The 23,697-nt window shown below is 37.8% G+C and overlaps 1 protein-coding gene across 2 annotated transcripts in view; it reads left to right on the forward strand.

Moving 5' to 3' along the window:
• SCFD1 (sec1 family domain containing 1) overlaps positions 1-23,697 on the forward strand; it is a 150,142-nt gene that overhangs the window by 1,681 nt on the left and 124,764 nt on the right. For both annotated transcript variants that reach the window (XM_048852399.2, XM_048852400.2), the window contains exons 2-10: positions 3,927-3,997; positions 5,540-5,628; positions 6,410-6,500; positions 7,696-7,818; positions 9,518-9,605; positions 12,638-12,727; positions 16,295-16,350; positions 18,825-18,910; positions 21,758-21,857. In XM_048852399.2, coding sequence (XP_048708356.1) covers positions 3,927-3,997; positions 5,540-5,628; positions 6,410-6,500; positions 7,696-7,818; positions 9,518-9,605; positions 12,638-12,727; positions 16,295-16,350; positions 18,825-18,910; positions 21,758-21,857 — 794 coding nt within the window. The remainder of the gene's footprint in view (positions 1-3,926; positions 3,998-5,539; positions 5,629-6,409; positions 6,501-7,695; positions 7,819-9,517; positions 9,606-12,637; positions 12,728-16,294; positions 16,351-18,824; positions 18,911-21,757; positions 21,858-23,697) is intronic.

Below are 23,697 nucleotides of genomic sequence, written 5' to 3' on the forward strand. Positions count from 1 at the left end.
AGAGTCAAGGAGGTAGAAACTAGGATGGATTTGACTCTTAAAACTAGGGTGAACATTAGAGGGGACTACTATTGATAATAGGGCTAATTAATCAACCTTTTCTTAGGCCTGGGCTACACTAGGGGAGGGGTTCGAACTAAGATACGCAACTTCAGCTGCGCAAAGTCGAAGTATCTTAGTTCGATTTACCTGGCCGTCCTCACGGCAGCGAGTCAGCCGCAGCAGCTCCCTGTCGGCTCCGCTTATTCCTCCTGCTGAGGTGGAGTACAGGCGTCGATTCAGGGATAGATCACTACCGGCTGATCCGGCGGGTAGTGAAGACGTAGCCTTAGACATTAATGTCTCTGAGATGTGCCTCTTCTACACTTTACCCTTGTGCATTTTCCTTTTTTCTGGTCTTAATTCGTCAACAAGACTTTTTAGTCAATTTTCATTCTGTAACTTTTCAAAACTGAGCAGCAGGAATAATACTGAAGTTTCAATCATCCGTTGTCATTTAGCCATATATATAAATGAGGGAAACTTGAATGAGTAATCCAGCTTTGTGGAGCCTTGAGCCGTCTGTTGAAGCATACTGTTAGAATGGGAAGCATATTGCATCATAATCCTGTTTATTTCTTTTCCTTGCTTATGGTTTCACCAAAACCTTGGTTCATCTTCTGGTCATCTCTTATCTTGACGATTGCAATAATTGCTTTTCAGGCGTCTTGGACTCACGTTGTGCCCTGCAAGTTTATTCAACACATTGTTTCTAAAACAGGGGCGGGCAAACTTTTTAACCTGAGGGCCACATCGGGTTTCGGAAATTGTATGGAGGGCCGGTTAGGGGAGGCTGTGGCAGGCTGTGCCCTCACCCCCTATCTGCCCCCACTTGCTTCTCACCTCCTGGTGACCCCCCCCAGGACTCCTGCCCCATCCAACCCCCCCTGTTCCTCAGGACCCCTGCCACAATCCACTTCCCCCTCCCCGCTCCCTGTCCCCTGACTGCCCCCGGAACCCTTACCCCTGACTGCGCCCTACTGCCCCATCCAACCCCCCCTCCTTCCTGACTGCCCCCCCCGGGACCCCTGTCCCCATTCAGCCCCCCCGGGACCCCTGCCCGCTATCCAACCCCCCCCCCCCCTTACCATGCAGCACAGAGCACCAGTGGCTGGCAGTGCTACAGCCACACCGCCCAGAGTGTTGCCTGGCTGCCCAGAGCATTGCGCCGGTGTAGTGTAGTAAATTGCTCTCTGTAATTGCTATCAGTAGCACATTCCTACGTGGAGCAGTTTAATACACTACACCAGCAGCATGGCACACTGAGGCTGCGGGGGAGGAGGAACAGTGTGGGAGGGGCTGGGGGCTAGCCTCCTGGGCCAGGAGCTCAGGGGCTGGGCAGGAGGGTCCCGCGGGCCGTAGTTTGCCCACCTCTGTTCTAAAATCATCTTCCTTGTTTTCTGTGTTAACCATCTCAACCTACTTCTTGAGTTCCTGTATAAGCTACAGTATCTCCTTCAGTCCTTGTTATTCCCTTTCTGTGCCTTAATCTCATCTTCTCCTATTTTATCTCTTCAACCAGTACTTAGTCTTTGCAATAATAGTGCAGTTTGATATTCCTTTAATTTCCTTAAACTACAAGCAATTCCATCCTTCGATGCTGCCCTTTATCTAGTTATCCGTGATCCTTTCTTCTGTACAACCACCTCCTCCTCCTTCCACATTTATCCTCATTACTCATTTATTTCAGTCGCTATCACTAAACTCCGCTTTTTCTTCTGTTCTGGGCACAATCCATGAATCCTCTAACTTATTTTAAAAGTCCAGATCAACTAAAAAAGATACATCAGAGTACTGAGTACACTTTATGAATTTTGACTGATGTAATCTTCATCTCCCAGTATTGCTGCCTACTGTTTGATATTTCACAATGTGGTCAGTCTTAATTTAGATTGTAGACTCCTCAGAGCAGTTATCTGTAACTTATTAATATGGCCCTATTAAATTCAGGGTCCATTCTGGTCAATTTCGTGGCCATAGGATTTGAAAATTAGTCAATTTCATGTTTGCAGATGTTTACATCTGAAATTTCTTGGTGTTGTGTGCAGGTTCTGACCCATTTCTTGGTGTTGTGTGCAGGTTGTGGGACGGGGGGGATGTTGCAAAGCTGTGTAGGGGGGCTCATGGGATTACCACTCTCACTTCTGCACTGCTTTCAGAGCTGGGATCTGAAGGCAGCATCCTCGGAACTTCCTGCAGCCACAGGAGGTTCCTGGAGGTGGGTCTTATTTCTCCTGTGCTGCTGGGAGCCTAGCCCGGGGCTCCTGGCTGATAGTCCTAGCCAGGGTGGGGAGGGACAGACTTATTCTTCCCCTGCATGGCCACTCTCGTGGGGAGATCAGACCCATATCCAGCAACCTGTGGCTGCAGGAAGCTCTGGGGCTGCTGAGGTAGTAATATTTATTTTTTTTTATTTTTCTGTCCGCATGTTTGTATGGCTCCACCAGAAAAGGTAAAAAGAGTGCCTCTGCCCACATAATTTTCAGCATTCTTTTCGTATTTTCAGATTTATTTTAGCATACACTTGTTGGAATGACATATCATATATTAAAATGTGATTTGTTGCTTGAGTCAAAAATTAAGCATTTTTCAATGCATAAATGTATTTTAATTCTAAACTTTAGTAATTTATGACTATCTTCTTTCCTTTGGCTATCTAATCTTCCATCTTCTAAAATCCATTCACAGTATTTAACTTGCTCACCACCTGTAGAGTTCAGAGGAACAGCCGTGTTAGTCTCATGCTCAAATAAATTGGTTAGTCTCTAAGGTGTCACCTGTAGAGTGAATTCCAGACTGCATGCTTTGTGAAATATTTCCTTTTTATTAGTTCTGAGTTTACCTCCCATAACTTAACCATTACTACTTTTTCTTTAAAGGTGCACACACTAGAATGTGCACTTTTCAATATGTCGGTGCCCACCATCTGTTTATGAGTTACTATAGTCTGCCTTGATTGTTTTAAGAAACTTTTTGGCCATTATGTTTTGTGTTCTTTCTGCTATAGGAAATGCTAGAAAGGTAACTTTCCTTGTTAAAAGATTCAAACTTGCTAAGAGATTGAGGAAGTCATAGATCTAATGGACAGAGCTGAGCTGAGCTGAGTTGTGTGACCTCTTCTGGCACCTGTTCTTATTAACAAAATTCTCATTTGGCTACAATTTGTTCCAGTGATAGGAAGAAGAGATTCTGTCTTCAGGTTTAAAGACTTTTTCCTTTCTGTCAGCAATAGTTAGTTGAACTTCATAAATTCATGTTGAGATCTATTGTTCTTGACTTAACTCAAAGATTATATGGCTGGTGATGGGACACTTGATGGGGAGGTCTCTGAGGTACTACAGCGAATTCTTTCCCAGGTGTCTTTCTGGTAGGTCTTGCTCGTGCGCTCAGGGTCTAACTGATTGCTGTATCTGGGGTTTGGAAGGAATTTCCCCCCAGCTCAGATTGGCAGATACCCTTGGGGTTTTTTTTGTTTGTTTGTTTGTTTTTTGTTTTTGCCTTCCTCTGCAGCATAGGGGTATGGGTCACTTCCAGGTTTAAATTAGTGTAAATGGTGGATTCTCTGTAAGTGGAAGTTTTTAAATCATGATTTGAGGACTTCAGTAACTCAGCCAGGAGTGGGTGGGTGAGGTTCTGTGGCCTGTAATGTACAGGAGGTCATACTAGATGATCGTGATGGTCCTTTATGACCTTAAAGTCTGTAAGTCTATGGAAAAAAGGAATTTAAAATTGTCTTCTTGCTTTGGACCTTTGGAAAAAACCAATACTGAACTAACTCACAAAAGCATCTTTTGTCCTTGGAAACATATTTGGTCTCAACAGTTATCAGGGAAAAAAGTAAAACTAACATAATAGTAATTGGATGTTTTGATCTCACTATTTTTCAGTGGCCTTGAAGCGTATGTTGAATTTTAATGTTCCTCCTATTAAAAACAGCACAGGAGAACCTGTATGGAAGGTAAGAGAAACTACTTGACTTACTCTAAAAGGCAACCTTACAGCATGTCCAAAAGTTTAGATTATCAGTTTTTAACCAATTGGAGGTAAAAATCTGGCAACCGTAAGGTAGAATCAGACCAAGTGCTTCTGGTATATTATAGTAGTAACCCGCAATTTTTGACAATTTGTCATGTTTTGAGAAAATTAACATTTTATAGGCACTTTATCTTTCCATTGGGCTGATGCTTTTTTAATTATTAAAATAGTTTAATTTCTTTACATTAGAAAACAAACTATAGTATTGGAGCAAAAGAATAGAATTGGGGATGAGGTAGTAACAAATCATTGAAGGTGTATAAGTTTCCTTTTTAAAAGTTTTAGTTTTAATCTAGATGCTTGGTTGCGTACAGTTTGATTACTTTCACCAATTATCTTCTGAAAATTTGTCATGAAAAATTCACCTTTTTCAGGCCAAGTTTCCAATGACATACCTACAACTTAATTATGATGTGATGCATTTAGCCATTGTGCACAGGAAATACTGAACACCCATAGGAGACTGCGTAATTATGCCTAGCCCAGAGGTTCTCAAACTGGGGCTTAGGACCCCCAAGGGGGTCACAAGGTTATTACATGGGGGGTCATAAGCGCTCAACCTTCACCCCAAACCCTGCTTTGCCTCCAGCATTTATAGTGGTATTAAATATATAAAAAGTGTTTTTAATTTGTAAGGGGGGGTCGAACTTAGAGGCTTGCTGTGTGAAAGGGGTCACCAGTAAAAAAGTTTCAGAGCCACTGGCCTAGTCTTTTCTCCTTTGTGTTGTCAATAGTGTTTGTCCTGTTCTTTGTACTTAAATTCTTTTACTTTGTAAGGGTTTTTATCCTATGTATTGCACATTCTGGTTGATGGAAAAGATACATGTTTAAAAGTACAGCATCTTAAGGAAGCAATGCCAAACTGAAGTTCTAGGAAAACTTATTATATATTTTAAGTGAGAACCTAAGAAGAAACTAGTGGAAGAAACTTAGGACCTATTGGAGTCCAGTGGCAAAGACTCATTTGTAACATGGGGGTAAGCACTGGCAAAAATTCAGAATGAAATAGGTAGAAATGGGAAAGAGAAGGGAACTCAAAGGAAGAAACTGAATTTTTAAAGTAGTAAATCTAGGGCAAGCAGAGCCAAAGATTCCTTCATTACTATTTTTTCAATATGGCATTCTGGAATGATTTTAATTCCCCCCAAATGATATTTTCCTTCTCTTCTTCCACTCAGTCCTGTACCATCAGTTTTCTCTTTTTCAGGTCAGAGGAGTTGGCCTTGTGTGATACTTGTGCACTTCACAATAATTACTTTTCTGGATGCAGAGCTTCTTGTTTGACTGACAAGAAGCACTGATTCTGGCAAGATTTCCCCATCTTTCTTTTTTGTTGCTCATTTGTTTTTTTTTTTGCTTTATTTTCTCTTAGTAAACAGTAATGATAGGAATGGAAGAACTTACAAAATTTAATAAAATTTTCATATTAATAAATATTTTAACATTTTCATTCTGTGTTTTATAGGTTCTCATTTATGACAGATTTGGCCAAGATATCATCTCTCCTTTGCTGTCAGTGAAAGAGCTGAGAGACATGGGCATCACCTTGCATCTGTGAGTACTTTGTGCGTACATTTGTTAGTTGTATCTGTTTACTTATTCTTCAAACCGTGTATCAAAGACTCCAGTTGTTTATATTCTTAAAAAATCACATACAAAGTCTATTGAATCAGTACAAAGAGTCCAAAGGTGCTTTTAAAAATTTAACTGAAGATTCTGTTCTTACCCCTGCCCAAATCCAGTAGGAATACTGTGGCTAAAGGATGGGTAAAGTTATCAAACTAGTCAGAAGCATTTCCTACGCAGTGGAAGATGAGGGACTCCCTCTCAAATGAATAAATAAAAATAAAATAACCCAGTATTTTTCTTCAAGTATTTATCCACGTTGATCCAACTGTGAGTTTGCATGTTCGTCAGAGAGGATTTTTTTGTCAAGTGAATGTTGAGGATGTATGTGCATCCTATGTGCCCTTGCATTTCCTTCTGGCCCCCATAAAGGGCTGAATAGACCCAACCACCTCTCTGTTCCTTCTTACTCTTCATAACAGAGACAGAACTTAGCTATGTCTGCCTGCTATCCTGGAGCTCTCAACTGTTAATTTAGGGTTAGTGTTCGTCTAGCAAGTAATTTTTTTTTAATTTTTGAAATAATTGACCATTGTGTGTGTGGTGATATTGCTGAAATCAAGCTTCATAAGACATAAAGAGGAATTCTACAAAATTGGATCATCCTTATAAAACTAAACATTTTATTTTCTGATGTTCATGGTGTTAAATGAATAATAAGAGAAACAACAGTAATTGGAAAGGTAACTTAGTTTTGATTTTCCCTTAGGCTTTTGCATTCTGATCGAGATCCTATTCCAGATGTTCCAGCAGTATACTTTGTAATGCCAACAGAAGAAAATATTGACAGAATGTGCCAGGTAACTACTTTGCACACTTAATGTTTGAAATAGGAGTCCATAACTAATTCATATGAGATTGAGTGCATCTTTTATCAAATTTTAACATACTGAATGTATTAATCTATATTTGCCACAAAAAGAAATTCTGTTATAAAACTACTTCTGTATCCAGACTGTAATTTGTGAAGCTGATGTTTCCCAGAACTTTAAGAGAGAGCAATAGCCAGGAGGGGCTATGTAGTTGTGGGAAGAGGGTGATTTGAACATAGGCATCCCTGCTGGTTATGCTCCATGGTGTAGTCTGTATTTGGGTGGAAAAGTAGAGACGTATGCACTGTTAAATAGCTTAAGTTTCATTTCCTTGCTTTTGATGTTTTGTGTTAGGTATGTTATGTGTCCAGTGTTGGAATTATTATTTATGAATATTAATAAGACAGGGCACCACCAGACATTACCCCATAAATTCCTTTATTAAGTCCAAAGGCCAGATGATAGTTGTGCGATTGCTTTAAATGTGCCTAAAAAACCGTAAATAATAAGCAATGTACTATACCCAATACAGTAACACACATCTGTAAGCATATGATCAATTATACTCACAGATAGACCAGACCAGAGAATAGTCCTTTCATCCTGTTTGTCTCAGCATGGTTGGAATGGTTCTGATAAAGAACCTTCAGATTCATGGCCCTTTGTATGCTTCAGCTAACTTGCTAGCTTGAGCAAAAACCCAGTCCTTCCTCCTCCCTTTCCTTGCTTACCTGCAGAACAATGGGAAAGTTTGTGCTTGCTTCTTTTCAGACCGTATTTCTTTGTTTTGTTACTGCAGCCTTTTATTTTATTAATTATTTTTTGAACCATGCATTCTTTGCACGTTACATTCTGGTCTTATAACTTCTTATTCTCACCAGCTTCCTTTATTTGATGATTAGGGCCTTTTCTGACATACCCGCAAATACATTATTTTCTTAACCAAACTTAAGATAACTTCTTTAATTTCATAACTATCCCTACATCTAGCAACCTCCAGTAATATACAATATAGTGTTTTTATGTATCAACAGTCAGCTGAGCACAACAGAATAATTTCATTTCAATGATAACTAGAACACTAGGTAATAAAGATTATTGAATTTTTAAGAAGTATCTTCATTTTTAGCTAGTTGCTCTGTAGTACCTATTGAGAGTAAAAGCTATTAATTTTTGCTTTCAGGATCTTCGAAATCAGCTTTATGAATCATATTATTTAAATTTTATTTCTGCCATTTCAAGAAGTAAACTGGAAGATATTGCAAATGCTGCTTTAGGGGCTAGTGCAGTAACACAAGTAGCGAAGGTAAGAAATTGTGCAGGCTATGATATTAAAGGACCTTCACTTTTAAAAACTCTACATTTTTTTAATGTTTCACAAAGCATTTAGTATTAAAATATTAATTAAATATAAATGTTCATTTCATTTGGGCTGACCTAATTCCATATATCCTTTTAGCTTCATTTTTCTGCTCCCAAACTGACATAAATAATTTGTGATTGCAATCTTTGTTGGAAATTGAGAATGTACAACTGGAATGGACAGACAATCCATGCACAAATTATATTTAAAATTATCCGCTAAATTATTAAAAAACGAGGAAACTTAGAGTAAAGATTGACATGCAGCAGACATATCAAAGATGTATATTTCTGAAGAAATCTCTTCATATTTCAGATCACATTATTCACTTTCTCTCCTCATTTTTATAGTTTACAATTGGGGAGAGAGGAGCGGTTACCAAATTTTTAATTCAGCTCAAACAAGAACTATTATTAAACTCTCATGGTCACATCCTCAGTTTGTGTAATTTGGTATATCTACATTGGCTTCAGTGCTCAGACATCTGTTTCTTCCCTTTTACGCATTACCCAGATATTTGTATTTTCCATTATTATTTTTCTGAACATATGAATAAACAAAAGGTGTTATGCAGCACACTCATGATAGTGTTGAAATTATTTCATCGTTTTGTGAAGATGAACGTCTTTCAACGCAGCCAGATTGAGTGCTAAACATCTCAACAAAAGGCAAAGTCTAATTTTTATATTCTAGCTTTTATTAGTAGATTAGTGCCCTAGAAACATTTAATATTTGTTTCTTCTTAATAGTTCTGAGCGGCACTCTCTAAGATATTTCAGCTGTAGTTGTATCTTATTCAGTTTCTTTATTTGAATGTCAGACCTTATAAATTATGCTGTAGTTACTATAGATGGATATTTGGTATTGTTCAGTTTCAGATTAAAGCTTAACAAGTCATGAATATATGTTTAAGACAAGACAGCTTCACACTTTATTCTTAGCATATTGTAATGATTGTCATCCTTAAGGCTAAGATTTTGTCACAGATATTTTTAGTTAAAGTCACGGACAGGTCACGGGCAGTAATGAAAAATTCATGGAAGCCCGTGACCTGTCCCTGACTTTTACTAAAACTATCCGTGACAAAATGGGGAGCCTGGGCAGCTGTGCATGGCTGGGAGCTCTAGGGGCCCCCATCACCCGTAGCATCTCAGAGCTCCAGGGTCCCCCTCTGCTGAGGGCTCTGAGCTGTGGGGGTTCCCCCTGCCACCATCAGTGGCCAGGAGCTCTGGGATCCCTCCCAGGGAGGGTGGGAGCAGTGGAGGGTCCCTCCAGCCACCTGGGGCAGTAGGGCTACCCCACAGCTCCCTGCCTCCGCAGGTGACAGGGGACCCTGCTGGCGCTTTTTGGAAGTCACAGATTCCATGACCTCCGTGGCTAAATCGCAGTCTTAGTCATAAGAACTGCCATTCTGGGTCAGACCAATGGTCCATCTAGCCCAGTATCCAGTCTCCGATAGTCGCCAGTACCAGAGCTTCAGAGGAGTGTACAGAACAGGGCAGTTGGAGTGATCCTCCTCTGTCTTCCCCTTGCTTGTCAAAGATTTAGGGTCATCCCAAGCATAGGGTTGCATCCCTGGCCATCTTGGCTAATAGCCATTGGTGGAACTAAACTAATTCTTTTTTTGTCCCTTAATTTGTAGGTCTTTGATCAGTATCTCAATTTTATTACTTTGGAAGATGATATGTTTGTATTGTGTAATCAAAATAAGGAGCTCATCTCATATCGTGGTAGGTAAAATTTTATTTGTATAACATTTGTTACCATTGAATATCTAAAATGTAAGCTTACTCTGAAGTCAAAACAAATATCTAATAATGATTTTAAATGAGTTCTGTTCTGTAATTGAGGATTTCCAATTTAGCAGATATATAAATCTAAAATCTTTTTCTGTTTTAAGGCCAGAAGAGGTCTCTGTGATGAGTTAATCTGACTTCACAAGAATTTACTAGAAATGAGGTTCAAAACCATGCAGATTCATGTTAATAGGATCTTAAAATCCAATGCCTTGACCACTTGGTTATTCTGATCTTGAGTGAAAATACAGTAACTCCTCGCTTAATGTTGCAGTTGTGTTCCTGAAAAATGCTACTTTAAGTGAAACAATGTTAAGTGAATTCAATTTCCCCATAAGAATTAATGTAAATAGTGGGGGTTCGGGTCCAAGGAAATTTTTTTCACCAGACAAAAGACTATATTTTATATATTTACACACACACATACACAGTATAAGTTCTGAACAAACAATTTAATACTGTACACAGTAATGATGATTGTGAAGCTTGGTTGAGGTGGTGGAGTCAGAAGGTGGAACATTTCCCAGGGAATGCCTTACTGCTAAATTATGAACTAGCACTTGGCTGAGCCCTCAAAGGTTAACATGTTGTTAATGTAGCTTCACATTCTACAAGGCAGCACGAATGGGGAGAGGAGAGACAGAGACACACACCGTGTGAGGGAGAGAGAGAGACCCCTATTGCCTCTTTAAGTATGTTGACGCCACTCTAAGTACATTGCCTTTTAAAGTAGATCAGCAAGCTCCCTCCATCCTGAGCCCTGTCCTGTGTCCGTCGACACCCCACCCAACCCCGCTCTGTGGAAATGGGGTAAAGGAGTGGGGGGGGGAGGGAACACCCTGACATTAGCACCCCTCTTTACTCTCCCCACACAGCAAGCAGGAGGCTCCCGGGAGCAGCTCCAAGGCAGAGGGCAGGAGCAGCACACGGCAGTGAGAGGAGGGACAGCTGAGCTGCCCAGCCATTGATAGCCTGCTGGGCGGCTGCGGTACAGGGAACTTAGGGGAGAGGGAGCTGGTAGGAGGGCTGCCCATCCACCCTGGTTCCAAACCCCCACCAGGTAGCTCCAACGGGCTGCTCTTCCTGCAAGCAGTAGACAAAGCAGGCGGCTGCCAAACAACCTTATAAGGGAGCATTGCACAACTTTAAACGAGCATGTTCTCTAATTGATCAGCAATGAAACAACATTAACTGGAACAACTTTAAGTGAGGAGTTACTGCATATGTTTTTTTAGTGGTGGAAGAGTACTGTCTTAAACGTAAACATTTTTAAGAATATTGTACAGTTCTAAAAAAAAAAAAAAAATTGAAATTAGTGCTCCAAATAGAAAAACCTACTACTATAGGTTTGTACACACTCACAGGGCTTATTTACACATGGAGTTACTCAGGAACAGGTATTCTTGAATAACTCCTTGTATAGACGTTCTTATTCCAGAATGTAGTGAGTTGGAACCAGCATAGAAATTGGCTAACAAGTCAGTCTTTAGAAAGAAAAGGAGTACTTATGGCACCTTAGAGACTAACAAATTTATTTGAGCATAAGCATGCATCCGATGAAGTGATGAGTTTCACTGTATTTTCCACTGAATGCATCCGATGAAGTGAGCTGTAGCTCACGAAAGCTTATGCTCAAATAAATTGGTTAGTCTCTAAGGTGCCACAAGTACTCCTTTTCTTTTTGCGGATACAGACTAACATGGCTGCTACTCTGAAACCTGTCAGTTTTTAGAGTCACTCTTCATTAGTTTTGTACATGGGTGCATGCTGCATATTTATTCAAGTATTAGCCATGGAGAACATAACTTCTTGAACAGAAGCACCTAAAAATCTGAGGTGCAGATGTTTGATCCCTGCCTTTTTTATTTTACCAGCGATCTACTAAGGAGGCTGGGAGATCAGAGAGAGGATAGTTTTCTAATTATGACAGCAATTGCCAGTCTTCTAAGCAATAACCAGTCATTAAATACTTTCCCCTATCAACTTGTTAGAATGGGTCCACCCAATTTTTTGCTTCCTTTCTAAACAAATTCATTTTTCAAAATTCAAATGCTGTAATATTCTGTAGATTTCAATTAAGATATGATGAACCTAGAGTAAACTAACTTCACAATCTTTTCCTGCCCCACCAAAAAGAAAAAAAAAATGTATACGTAACCAACTTAGGTTTGTTGTGTAAAATGATGATTGTTACCACAATGTCCTAAATAAACAGAAGTTGATAGCCAAGCTTGTCTAATACTGTTTTATTAGAATCAGAAATATTAGTTAAAGATAAAATGTATTACGCTACAGTAGAGCAGCTATAGGGAAGGTTTTACACAGAGTTTGTGTGTGTATCTCCCTATCTATATTATAAAATACTTCGGAATTATTCTTGGATCAGAAGATTTGCATGCAGGTTGTCATTGATAGCAAAATATTTTTTAAACCATTAATGGAGTAATTATTATATATGTTACAGATCATTGAGTTTGGAACTTTCTTAATATATAAAATAACATATTGTAATATCTGTACAGATACAGAATTTTTATTCTCTAGATAGCACAGTGTGTTTCACCTCAGGAAGCTGGTTTCCAAGTGGATGTTAGTCCAAAATCACCACACGCATTGTCTTGATTCTCCATCTCCACCCATAGCTGCGGTAGTAATAGGGTAAGGTCAGGGTTGACATGTATTGTAAGATATGTGGAAGAAGATTGCACAGTGTTGGTTTTGCTCTAATCAGTAAAACTAATTTCTTCTTCATGTTTTTCCATTATTCGTGACTTTAAAAAATTAATTGGGAACAGGAGTGGAAGCATTAAGTGGGGCCTTCATCACAGCTTTCTTACTTTGGTCACTTCTTCAGTGTTGATGACTGAGAGTCACTGCTTGGCTGCTGTAGGAGATTTCCTCACTGTGTTTTATATTAGTTTTAGACTGTAACTCCACTTTTTTTTCTTTATTTTACAATGTTTTAGCCATTAACAGACCAGATATAATGGACACTGAAATGGAGGCCATTATGGACACTGTGGTTGATAGTCTCTTCTGCTTTTTTGTTACACTTGGTAAGTTTACAAGTTCCGGTATATTTCTCAATGCGCTGTTCCTTCTAAGAGATCTGCATTTTTAATTACATATTGTAAGTCTGTAAACTTCCACATATGCAGCCTGTGAGAGGAAGTAGGGTCAATGCAAAACCCCTGGATTCTGTTTGATATGTAAGTTTTGGCCAGTCACTAGGCCTGGGTTTTGCTCTGAAAACACTGTTGAATAGGCAGTAATTCCCATTATAAGAGTGGAGTCTTAGTGTCTGCAAAATTTTGTCTTGAGATCCTTGGATGAAAGGTGCTATAGGAAGTGCAAGGTGTTAGTTTAATATTTTTCACTGAAAACTGGATATTCTTTTAACTCAAACTCATAGTTCACAACAACCTTTACCTTATTATTTCAGTCATGTCCTACACAGAGTTTGTGATTGTAAAGGTGATAGAAGAGGATTTCATAGTCTACTGTAGATTTTTAAAGCTGTTTCTAAACCTCTCTGTTTGTCACAGTCATGACATCTGTAACACAAACCATGACTTTTAAGGTGGGCTTTTCAAAAGTGCTTATTGTTGGCATAAGTCTGCTGCTGTTTAAGTCAGTGGTAAAAATGCTCCTGCTTCAGTGCTTCATGCTGAAAACTGCTTAATTAGGAACAGAGCTGAGTGAATGTTGAATAATTTTGAAATTCCCACCCTTAATATTTTTCATAAAAGTTCATGGTCAGTAACACCATAACTAGCTTGGTCATGGAATGTTTTTAATTTTATGAAAATATTAAATAATTCATATTGTAAAATAAAGGATATGTTGTTCCATTACTTCTCCTTTTCTTACAATAAAATTGCTGTCATTTTTTGCCATGACAAACAACCAATCTTGATGACAACCAACAAAATAAAATCTCTCTTATTCTGAGATTTTGAGAGATTGTCAGGGTTTTTGCTGATAAACAAGTTTTTGTTAGATAGCATACAAGATATTATCAATGTTTGTCATTAATGGTTGGATAACTGTCAGAGAAATTATTGAAAAGTGTACATGTCCATTTTAATAGCAACTAAGTGAGTAAAATTTAACATGCTTAAAATTATAAGCACTGAAGTGCTAATTGACAGCTCTCAGATTTACTTCCCTTTTCAGTGCCTAAAATTGTAACTTCTTGAGGAGGAGAGTTTAGCAGCCCCCAGGGCACTCAGAGAATTAGAAGGATCCTTAGAACCTGTTGAATGCCTTAGTTTCTGTGGCAAGAAGTAAAATGTATCTTACAGAGCCCCTTGAATCTTCAGCGTTTCAAATTACATGTATTTAAAAATTCAGTATATGACAGGTGAAGCCTGAAATTCCAATGAAAAATTTATTTTAATAAATAAATATTCCCCTGCAATGAGTTGCAACCCAGATCTTGCAGTATTGTCATAATGGAAGAGACCCTGAGCATCAAAAGCAAAAACAACCAAGCAAAAGCAAACTTGATTAATCTATTTGATTGTCTAATCAGCGAGAAATGAAAAAGTAAATAAACAGCATAAATAATGTAAATTATATTTTAAAATTTCTTAACTTTGAATTAGGGCTGTTGATTAATTGCAGTTAACTCATGCGATTAACTCAAAAAAAGTAATCCTGAGTAAAAAAATTGCGATTAATCGCACTTTTAATTGCACTGTTAATACCAACTGAAGTTTATTATATTTTTGGATGTTTTTCTTCATTTTCAAATATGTTGATTTCAGTTACAACACAGAATACAAAGTGTATAGTTCTCACTTCATATTATTATTATTATTTTTATTACAAATATTTGCACTGTAAAAATGATAAGCAAAGAAATAGTATTTTTCAATTCACCTCATACAAGTAATATAGTGCAATCTCTTCATCATGAAAGTGCAACTTACAAATGTAGATTTTTTTTTTGTTATGTAACTGTTTTGTTTTTTGAGTGCAATGTAAAACTTCAGCACCTACAAGTCCACTCAGTCCTAGTTCTTGTTCAGCCAGTCGCGAAGACAAATATGTCTGTTTACATTTACAGGACGTAATTCTTATTTACGCTTCTTATTTACAATGTCACCTGGAAGTGAGAACAGCTGTTCACATGGCAGTTTTGTAGCCATCATTGCAAGGTATTTAAGTGCCAGATACGCTAAACATTTGTATGCCCCTTTATGCTTTGGCCACCATTCCAGAGGGCATGCATCTATGCTGATGACACTTGTTAAAAAAATAATATGTTAATTAAATTTGTGACTGAACTCCTTGGGAGAGAATTGTATGTCTTCTGCTCTGTTTTACCCACATTCTGCAATATATTTCATGTTATAGCAATCTTGGACGATGACCCAGCATATGTTGTTCGTTTTAAGAACACTTTCACTGCAGATTTGACAAAACTCAAAGAAGGTACCAATGTGAGGTTTCTAAAGATAGCTACAGCACTCGACCCAAGATTTAAGAATCTGAGAGGGATGAGGTATGGAGCATGTTTTCAGAAGTCTTAAAAGAGCAACACTCCGATGTGGAAACTACAGAACTGAACCACCAAAAAAGAAAATCAACCTTCTGTTGGTGGCATCTGACTCAGATGTTGAAAATGAATATGCATCAGTCTGCACTGCTTTGGATCGCTATCGAGCAGAATCCATCATCAGCATGGACGCATGTCCTCTGCAAGGGTGGTTGAAGCATGCAGGGACGTATGAATCTTTAATGGATCTGGCACGTAAATATCTTGTGGCGCCGGCTACAACAGTGCCATGCAAACACCTGTTGTCACTTTCAAGTGACATTGTAAACAAGAAGCAAGCAGCATTATCTCCTGCAAATGTAAACAAACTCATTTGTCTGAGTGATTGGCTGAACAAGACCTAGGACTGAGTGGACTTGTAGGCTCTAAAGTTTTACAATGTTTTATTTTTGAGTGCAGTTATATTTTTGTACATAATTCTACATTTGTAAGTTCAACTTTTATGTTAAAGAGATTGCACTACATTATTTGTATTAGGTTAATTGAAAAATACCATTTCTTTTGTTTTTTACTGTGCAAATATTTGTAATAAAAAATAATATAAAGTGAACACTGTACACTTTGTATTCTGTGTGGTAATTGAAATCAATATATTTGAAAATGTATAAAACACCCAAAAACATTTAAATAAATGGTATTCTATTATTCTTTAACAGTGCGATTAATCGTGTGATTAATATTTTTAATAGCTTGACACCCCAACTTTTAATATTTGCATGTGGGATAGGTAAGAGAACAGGGGTTTTTTGACTATTTTAGCTGGCAATTCCTGTAACTCTCAATGTACTGCTAATATATATTTATAACATGATTTTAAGTATTTATCATTCTTACTATGTTTTTATAATACTTTGTTTAAATGTATTGATATAAACCATTTTTTGTGATCTCATGGTTAGTGACTACTAGAGCCATACTTTATATACAGTTTAGAAGTGTGTTTTGAAAATTTGGCACCCCAAATCATTTACTTTAAAAAATAAAAATCACAACTTGGCAGTATAATTATTTATGACCTGGAAATTATAATGTAAATAGAGGTCAATGTATCTTTTAATAGGAGCTATTCCTATAATCAGATGCTCAAGAGGAACTGCAGCAGAAATGGTGGCAGTGGTAAGACTAAATATATGATTGTTTCAAATAAATGTCCTAATAGCATTTTATTTTTATTTTTTACAACCCTGAACATTTAACATCAGAGAGGAAAACTGAAAGAAAATGGCCACGGTTCTCCTTCCTGACATTGCTTTCACAGAGCCTCATTGTAGAAGTTGTGTGACTAGTCACACAGACACAGAATCTTTAGAAAGCAGACTCCAATGGGTGGAGGTGCACATGTCTCTCCAGCGCAAAATGTCCCTCATCTTCTCCTTTTCCACTAGACATAGCACCCTAGGAACGTGTCCCTGCCTGCTCTGTCAGATGGTAGTTAGCATTGTGTAAAATGCTTGTGTAAATAATTGTAGTCATACTTTTTAGTTAATGGTTGTAGTTTTTATGTGCTTGTTTGGATCTCTGGATCCCATCAGAATTTGTGCAATGATCATAGAACGAAGTATTTTGGTGTATGTAAATTGGGAATGTGCGAATAGTAAGCAAAGGTAATTGGAGAATGAGTACAGTAGATAATTGCTTTGTTAATAAATGTTTAGAGAAAGTCTCCTTTACTTACTGCAATATTGCTTAGTAATGGGAAAGATTTGTCCCTTTAAGCTGATATAACTTTAATTTCACCTACAATTATCCTTATCTAAATATGGCTTATATGACCTAATTAGACACATTATTATAAATAATGTTAAAATTATGTAGAAAAAATATTTTATCTGCATTTGGCTATGAAAAGTCTATGGAGAATAAATGACTAAAACAGCCTTTCAAAATCCTGCTAAGACAGGGCAATAGGAATCTTTCCCATGTGAATGGAAATAATAGCAGCTTCAACCTTAAAATGTGACTCACCCAAATGTGCCAATGCAGCAAATGCTGGCATAGTGAGAATTGTTATGGTATGCTGTCAGACTTATAGGATTCACTTTTCCTTAGTTTGACAACCGTGAGTGATGAAGCAGCTGCAGTGGCCTATGCTGAATTCTTTGGGCTTCCCATACCCTGTACATATAGAGAAGATGAATGGATCTTTTAGTCTCTCCTTTCCTTTGGCCAGACCTTTTCCCTCATTACCTCCTTGACAACTGAAGCCACCTCTGCAAGCTTCCTCCTGGAGCTGGCCCCAGATATCTAACGCCTCACTGCAGCAGTCTTCCCCTCAGATCTATGAATGGGAACCTAGGTTACTTGACTGCTTATATCTGTCTCCTCCTTTTTAAAAAAACAAAACAAAAACAAATGTGGGGGAGGGAGGGAAAAGGGAGAGATCCAAATAACTCCCAAAACAACAAAGGGAGTGTTGTAGAATTTCTGACTCCAGTTTAGAGACTGCTGGAAAGACAACAAAACAAAACACTGTTGTTTTTAGTTACTTAGTCAATAGCACATCTGAAATGTTTTACAAGACTACAGTTACAATTTTTTACCTCTTTAATGACATCAGATTAGAGATGTGATTTTTTTCATAGAATATAAAATTTAATGGTAACTGAACTAGTTTTTCCACTGAATGTATCCGATGAAGAGAGCTGTAGCTCACGAAAGCTTATGCTCAAATAAATTGGTTAGTCTCTAAGGTGCCACAAGTCCTCCTTTTTTTTTTTTAAATCATCATTTCCCTTCTCTCGCTTCCAGTCCTCAGGAAAACTTTTGGCAGAATGCAAAACAATAACAATGTAGCAGACTGTAGTGGGAACACCTGGCATTTGAAAGCTGGGAAATGCCATATTTACAGTTGTCAGTACAGCCTTAATTCTTCCCCTTGTGCATATGCATTATGATACAGGCTTTAATTACATAATCACATTTTTTCCACTGGACCCTTGCCTCATTCAGTGCACAAGCTGGACACAACGGAGGCAGAACAACTCAGTTCGCATGAGTAACCATAAATCCAGCAAAAAGAAAAGGAGTACTTGTGGCACCTTAGAGACTAACCAATTTATTTGAGCATGAGCTTTCGTGAGCTACAGCTCAGAAGTGAGCTGTAGCTCACGAAAGCTCATGCTCAAATAAATTGGTTAGTCTCTAAGGTGCCACAAGTACTCATTTTCTTTTTGCGAATACAGACTAACACGGCTGTTCCTCTGAAACCTGTCATAAATCCAGCATTGTCTATCTTTCAAGTGCCTGACTTTGAAACTTGCAGGATTCTCTTCACTTTTTTTTTTTATCTAACTAATATGTGCTTAGAGAGAGAGAGACAGACACTCCACTAAAGATGGACTTGGATTGTCTGGAAAATCAGGAATTTGCCCAGAACTGTCAAGATAGCAATATGGCAAGTAAGAGAAACTGTGTCCAAAGTAAGTTAGTGTGACTTAAGCAGTAGCATGACTATTAGAAAAACTAAAATTTGGAAAATTGTTGTCTTGACATCAGCAGAAGCTCATCTGTCTTAAACTTTGTCCATTGTACAAACTGGTTGAGAGAATCGCTAACCTCACCGATGTGTAAAAAGATGCTTTGCTTTTTAGAAACTAGATAAGAAACTCCGAGAGAACCTCAGAGATGCCAGAAACAGTCTTTTCACAGGTGACACACTTGGGGCTGGACAATTCAGGTAGTGTGCTACAGTTATTTTGCATTATTTTTATATATTTGTTGCAGTAACACTAAAAGGCCCCATTTGGCTTGGGACTCTTGAGCTAGACATTGTACAGACACAGGCAAAGACGTGGTTCATGCCTGAGAGTAACTTGCTTTTATGAAGTCTTCAGAAATATTAAGGAAAATAAATGTCAGTTCATATTAATAGAACAAAACCCCCATCAGATTAAACACTATGGGTAGACAGAATGTAGCCCTCAGATCCTGAGCTAAAAACTTTCATATAATTAAAGAAGACAAACATTTTGTTCAACTGTAGACCCAGAAAAATCAAATATACTGCAAAAATATCTACTATATCAACTTACAGAATGAGAATGAATGGTGTGTTGCTTTCAGACATATTCAGAACCTTCCTTTTATTTAGTCGGTAATAAAAAAGGCAGACTAACTCTCTCAGAGAGTCCTGCCATTGGTCTTGGTTACTTCAGCCTCACAAACAAACAGCAAGTTCTTCCCAGCTAATCCTAATTGCCACAGGGCAGGTATGGAGTGAAACGGTCTCTCTAATATCCCAGTCCAGGATTATTAAAGCCTTTAAAGATCATTACCAACAACGTGAATTTACGTTCTTTGGAGGGCCGGGAGGGGGTTTGGCAACTACCATTCTCTTCCACTACTCTTTACCTACCCCTGTGGGACTGTGAGGATCACCACTTTCCATGTCTGTTTATCCCTATGACCTTCTGGGACTGTGTGGTGAGGCTGCTTCTGTTTGGTGCCCTCATACTGTATGTATCATTGGGCTGGTGATACAAAGCATCTTGCATTGCCTTTCACAGACATAAGATACCTCTTACTAACAGAACAATAACTGTCTTTCAGTTAGGTAGGCTTATTGCTCGTAGTGGCACATTGCTCTGGGTCCACTGGTCTACTCTGACCTGTCTGCCCTGGCTCCTCATTCTCCTGTCCCTAATACAGCAGTTGTATTAACTGCTTTTGATTGATGATGGTTGTTACACCTCTTACCTTATTGACAAGGATGTGAATTACTGATATGTTAATCTAGTCACAGTGCACACACTGTATCTTTTTATGTGCTGGGAAACAACGGCATGATATGTAGGGGATAAGCTGGAGTGCATTGTGATATAGGCTATGCCCTTGTAGAAGCCTGTTCTCTTGTATGTGGCTTGCAAATCCACTATGCACTGGCTTATACAGCACACAAATTTGTGCAGGATCTGGCCCTCAAATACGTAATTCATTTTAACATGGAAGAAATATTCATAAATGAGATGGGTAAAGAGTAAACAGTGACGTGGCAGAGTTTGTAGCTTAGTCTTCAGACCCTTGGAGAGTAATGAAATGATAGTATTTGGGTTCATTGAAAAGGAGATGGGATAAAACGTTCAAAAAGTGCTGAAGTCCCCTTTTCAGAAGTAGGAAAAAACACCCTTTTAGGAGTTTAAATCTCACTGATTTTTCCTAATCTACTTAGGCACTTTTGAAAATTTACTCGGAGTTGAGTATCAGCATGTTGATGACAATGTAAGCCATAAGCTCTTTGTGGCTTCACGTACAAATCAAACAGGAGAGGTGGCATGATGGGCCCCCGAGAGAGAGACTGCAGATGTGAGGTTCCTTTTGGGGCATGGGGCACAAGCAGTGATTCAGTACTACTCCTAGAATCTTTTTCAGAAGAACCAAACCCACCCAAACTATTTCATCCGTCCACCTCACCACTTTCCGTGGACGAGTCAATAATTTCATAAGCTGCTGACAAATCTAATCTAATCATCCTGAATATTTTATTAATGTCCATTGCTAGAAGGTGATTATCACCCATCGATACTAATACAGTCTCTATTCAGTAATCAGTCATGAATCTGTGTAACTAAGCTATTAACTAAGAAGGCTGGTCGGTGCTGGTTATTTGACTTGGATTTAAAATTGTGTGTGGTAGCTCTTTAGTTATAACAGAGCGTGAGAGTTGCCTTATCACATCAGACCCATGTCTATCTAATCAGTATCCCATTTTTGGCAGTGGCCAGCTCCAACATGCTTCAGAGGAAGGTGAAACAAACTCTGTAACAGAAAATTATGGAATAATCTGCCTAAACAGGAAGTTTCTTTCTAATACCTGCCAATTAGGATTTGGCTTTTGCCCTGAAATATGAAGGTTTATATCTCTTTGGGCTTTTATATGGATGATGAGAATTTAATGTAACTTTCAGTCTTTTTTTAATATTGCTGATTTCTTGGTCTCAATCTTATCTTTGTGAATTCTCTCAGTTAATTATGTCCCAAGGCAAACTCCCTAAAGTTGTAAATTCAGCATGGTAGTACATACAATTTGCAGAATAATATTTAAAGCAGTGATACTCAGACTCAGGCTCCCCCGAGTTGTAAGTGGCTGTTCAGTGTGTCTCCTGCGGCTCTTTGCAGCACATGGTATTAAAACACTGTGATTTAATTATTAACCAGTCTAAATTATTAACCAATCAGGATGCTTTTACTATGTTATTAACCAATTGTAGTTGATAAAATAATATTTGGTCAGTCATTTTGCTGTGAGAATAATATATATAAACAAAATATTTCCCCTGTCATATTGTTTAAATATGAATATGTAGTACCGTAGTAAATGAAACAATGAATTCACAATACTGTTACTCTTTTGGGTAATGCTGATTGCTAATTTGGCCCCTGAATCACTAAGGTGTGAGGTCACTGATTTTAAAGAGATTGGCAGTACAGAAAAACTGCAAAGAATATCTGTGATATTTCTGAAGAGACTGAGAGACTCCTCCAAATATGTATAAAGAGTTACTGACAAAATGTCTTTTATTTACAGCTTCCAAAGGCCTTTGTTAGTCCTTGTTGACAGAAACATAGATTTAGCAACTCCTCTACACCATACTTGGACATACCAGGCCTTAGTGCATGACGTACTGGTAGGAGAATAAACTTCATTTTTATTATTGAAAGTACAGTTGCATTTTCAGTTTACTCTTAAATATAGTAACCGCCCTTATAGTAACAGCCCTTAATCAAAATCGTATTTTATATATTGAATTTATTTGGAAGCTATTTCATCTAAAACAAATCTGGAAGGTTTATTGTAAAGGGTTGGGAGTTTTGACATTGCAGTACCTTTTTAAAACATTTACTATTTAAAATGTTGCTGTAGTTATTAAGATACTGGTAATTCAGTTATGCAGGGCTGTTTTTCAGAAGTTTGGAATCATACTTTTTGTGTTAGCTTTATTTCTCTTAATGTAAAAATTTGTCTTAAATCAGTTAGATCTAAGTTTTGTCACTGATTTTCATGTTTGTCATTTTCTAAGATAAGAAGACTTGAGGTTTGTTCTGCAGCTATCCTATACAAATCTTGTGTTCTCTCATTTCCCATCTACAAAGACAAATGCTTATGACACTAAATTGTCATGATGGGAGGTTGCTGTTAGCTTGCTTTTTGGATGTTTTATGAAATGTACAGATTATAATGGTTTAATTCTATCTATTCTGAAATGTAAATATTTTGTATTGTTTTAGTAAGTTTTAAAACAGCTCTTGGTATCAGTTTGAGTTTTTAGAGATTTCTTACTTTACCTTTCTTCTCCACAAGATGGTGTAGATGTTCTATATAGAGAAATACCAGCTGGTAAATGAACTTGCTGAAAGAACTTTCATAAATATTTATTTTGTTTTGGAAGTCGCATGGAGCTTAAAACATTTACATCTTCCAGAGCTGATTTTATAAAACAACTTGCAATTAAAGGCTTTTTTTTTTTTAACATAGGTCAGCCAGACATTTATAGAACTAATATGTCTTACAGCTCCATTGTTAATGGTGAAAATGATATGCAACCTAATTCCTAATTCAGTTGCATGTTATATTGGAAATTTATTTTAATGGAAGGAAATCTTGTTACTTAACTGGAGAAATTTATTTATATATATGTAAAATACATAACTATAAAAACCTAATGTAAAAATATGCTAATAAAATTTTTATTTAACTGCATAGAAAAAATCAGGAGGGATATTAGTTCTCTTTAACATATATTAAAATGAATGTCACGTGACCTACTAATGTAACTTCTCTGAGTTAGTGTTTTGTATTTGTTGCTGAGGTTGTGATATACATCCACAGTCTGTAGTTCATGCTAAAAGTGCAATATACATTCCTACATGCTCAGTTACTGTGAGTTATGTACGGGCACATAGAGTTGTCTGAAAATTGTTGCATCACTGAGGTGACATTTTTTTAATCTCTTGTGGGGTTTTATAGAATTCTTTTTATAGAAATTGTGCATGTGGTGTGTATTTTGCATTTACACTTTTCAGCTGATGGAAAGTCACTGCCTTTTTGAGGCTGTAAGATTGTTTGTAAAGTCAACATTTGTTGAATATGCATGTTTTGTTCTTAAAATGTCTAGTTCAACCTGTTAGCAAAGTTTGTACACCCCTTGGAAACATGAGTGATCTCTAGTTTAGTATCAAGGTGTCATAAATAAAAAGGGAAGGGTAAACCCCTTTGAAATCCCTCCTGGCCAGGGGAAAGCTCCTCTCACCTGTAAAGGGTTAAGAAGCTAAAGGTAGCCTCGCTGGCACCTGACCAAAATGACCAATGAGGAGACAAGATACTTTCAAAAGCTGGGAGGAGGGAGAGAAACAAAGGGTCTGTGTGTCTGTCTATATGCTGGTCTTTACCGGGGATAGACCAGGAATGGAGTCTTAGAACTTTTAGTAAGTAATCTAGCTAGCTATGTGTTAGATTATGATTTCTTT

Source organism: Caretta caretta, chromosome 6 (genome assembly GCF_965140235.1).
Source record: "Caretta caretta isolate rCarCar2 chromosome 6, rCarCar1.hap1, whole genome shotgun sequence".
NCBI lineage: Eukaryota > Metazoa > Chordata > Testudines > Cheloniidae > Caretta > Caretta caretta.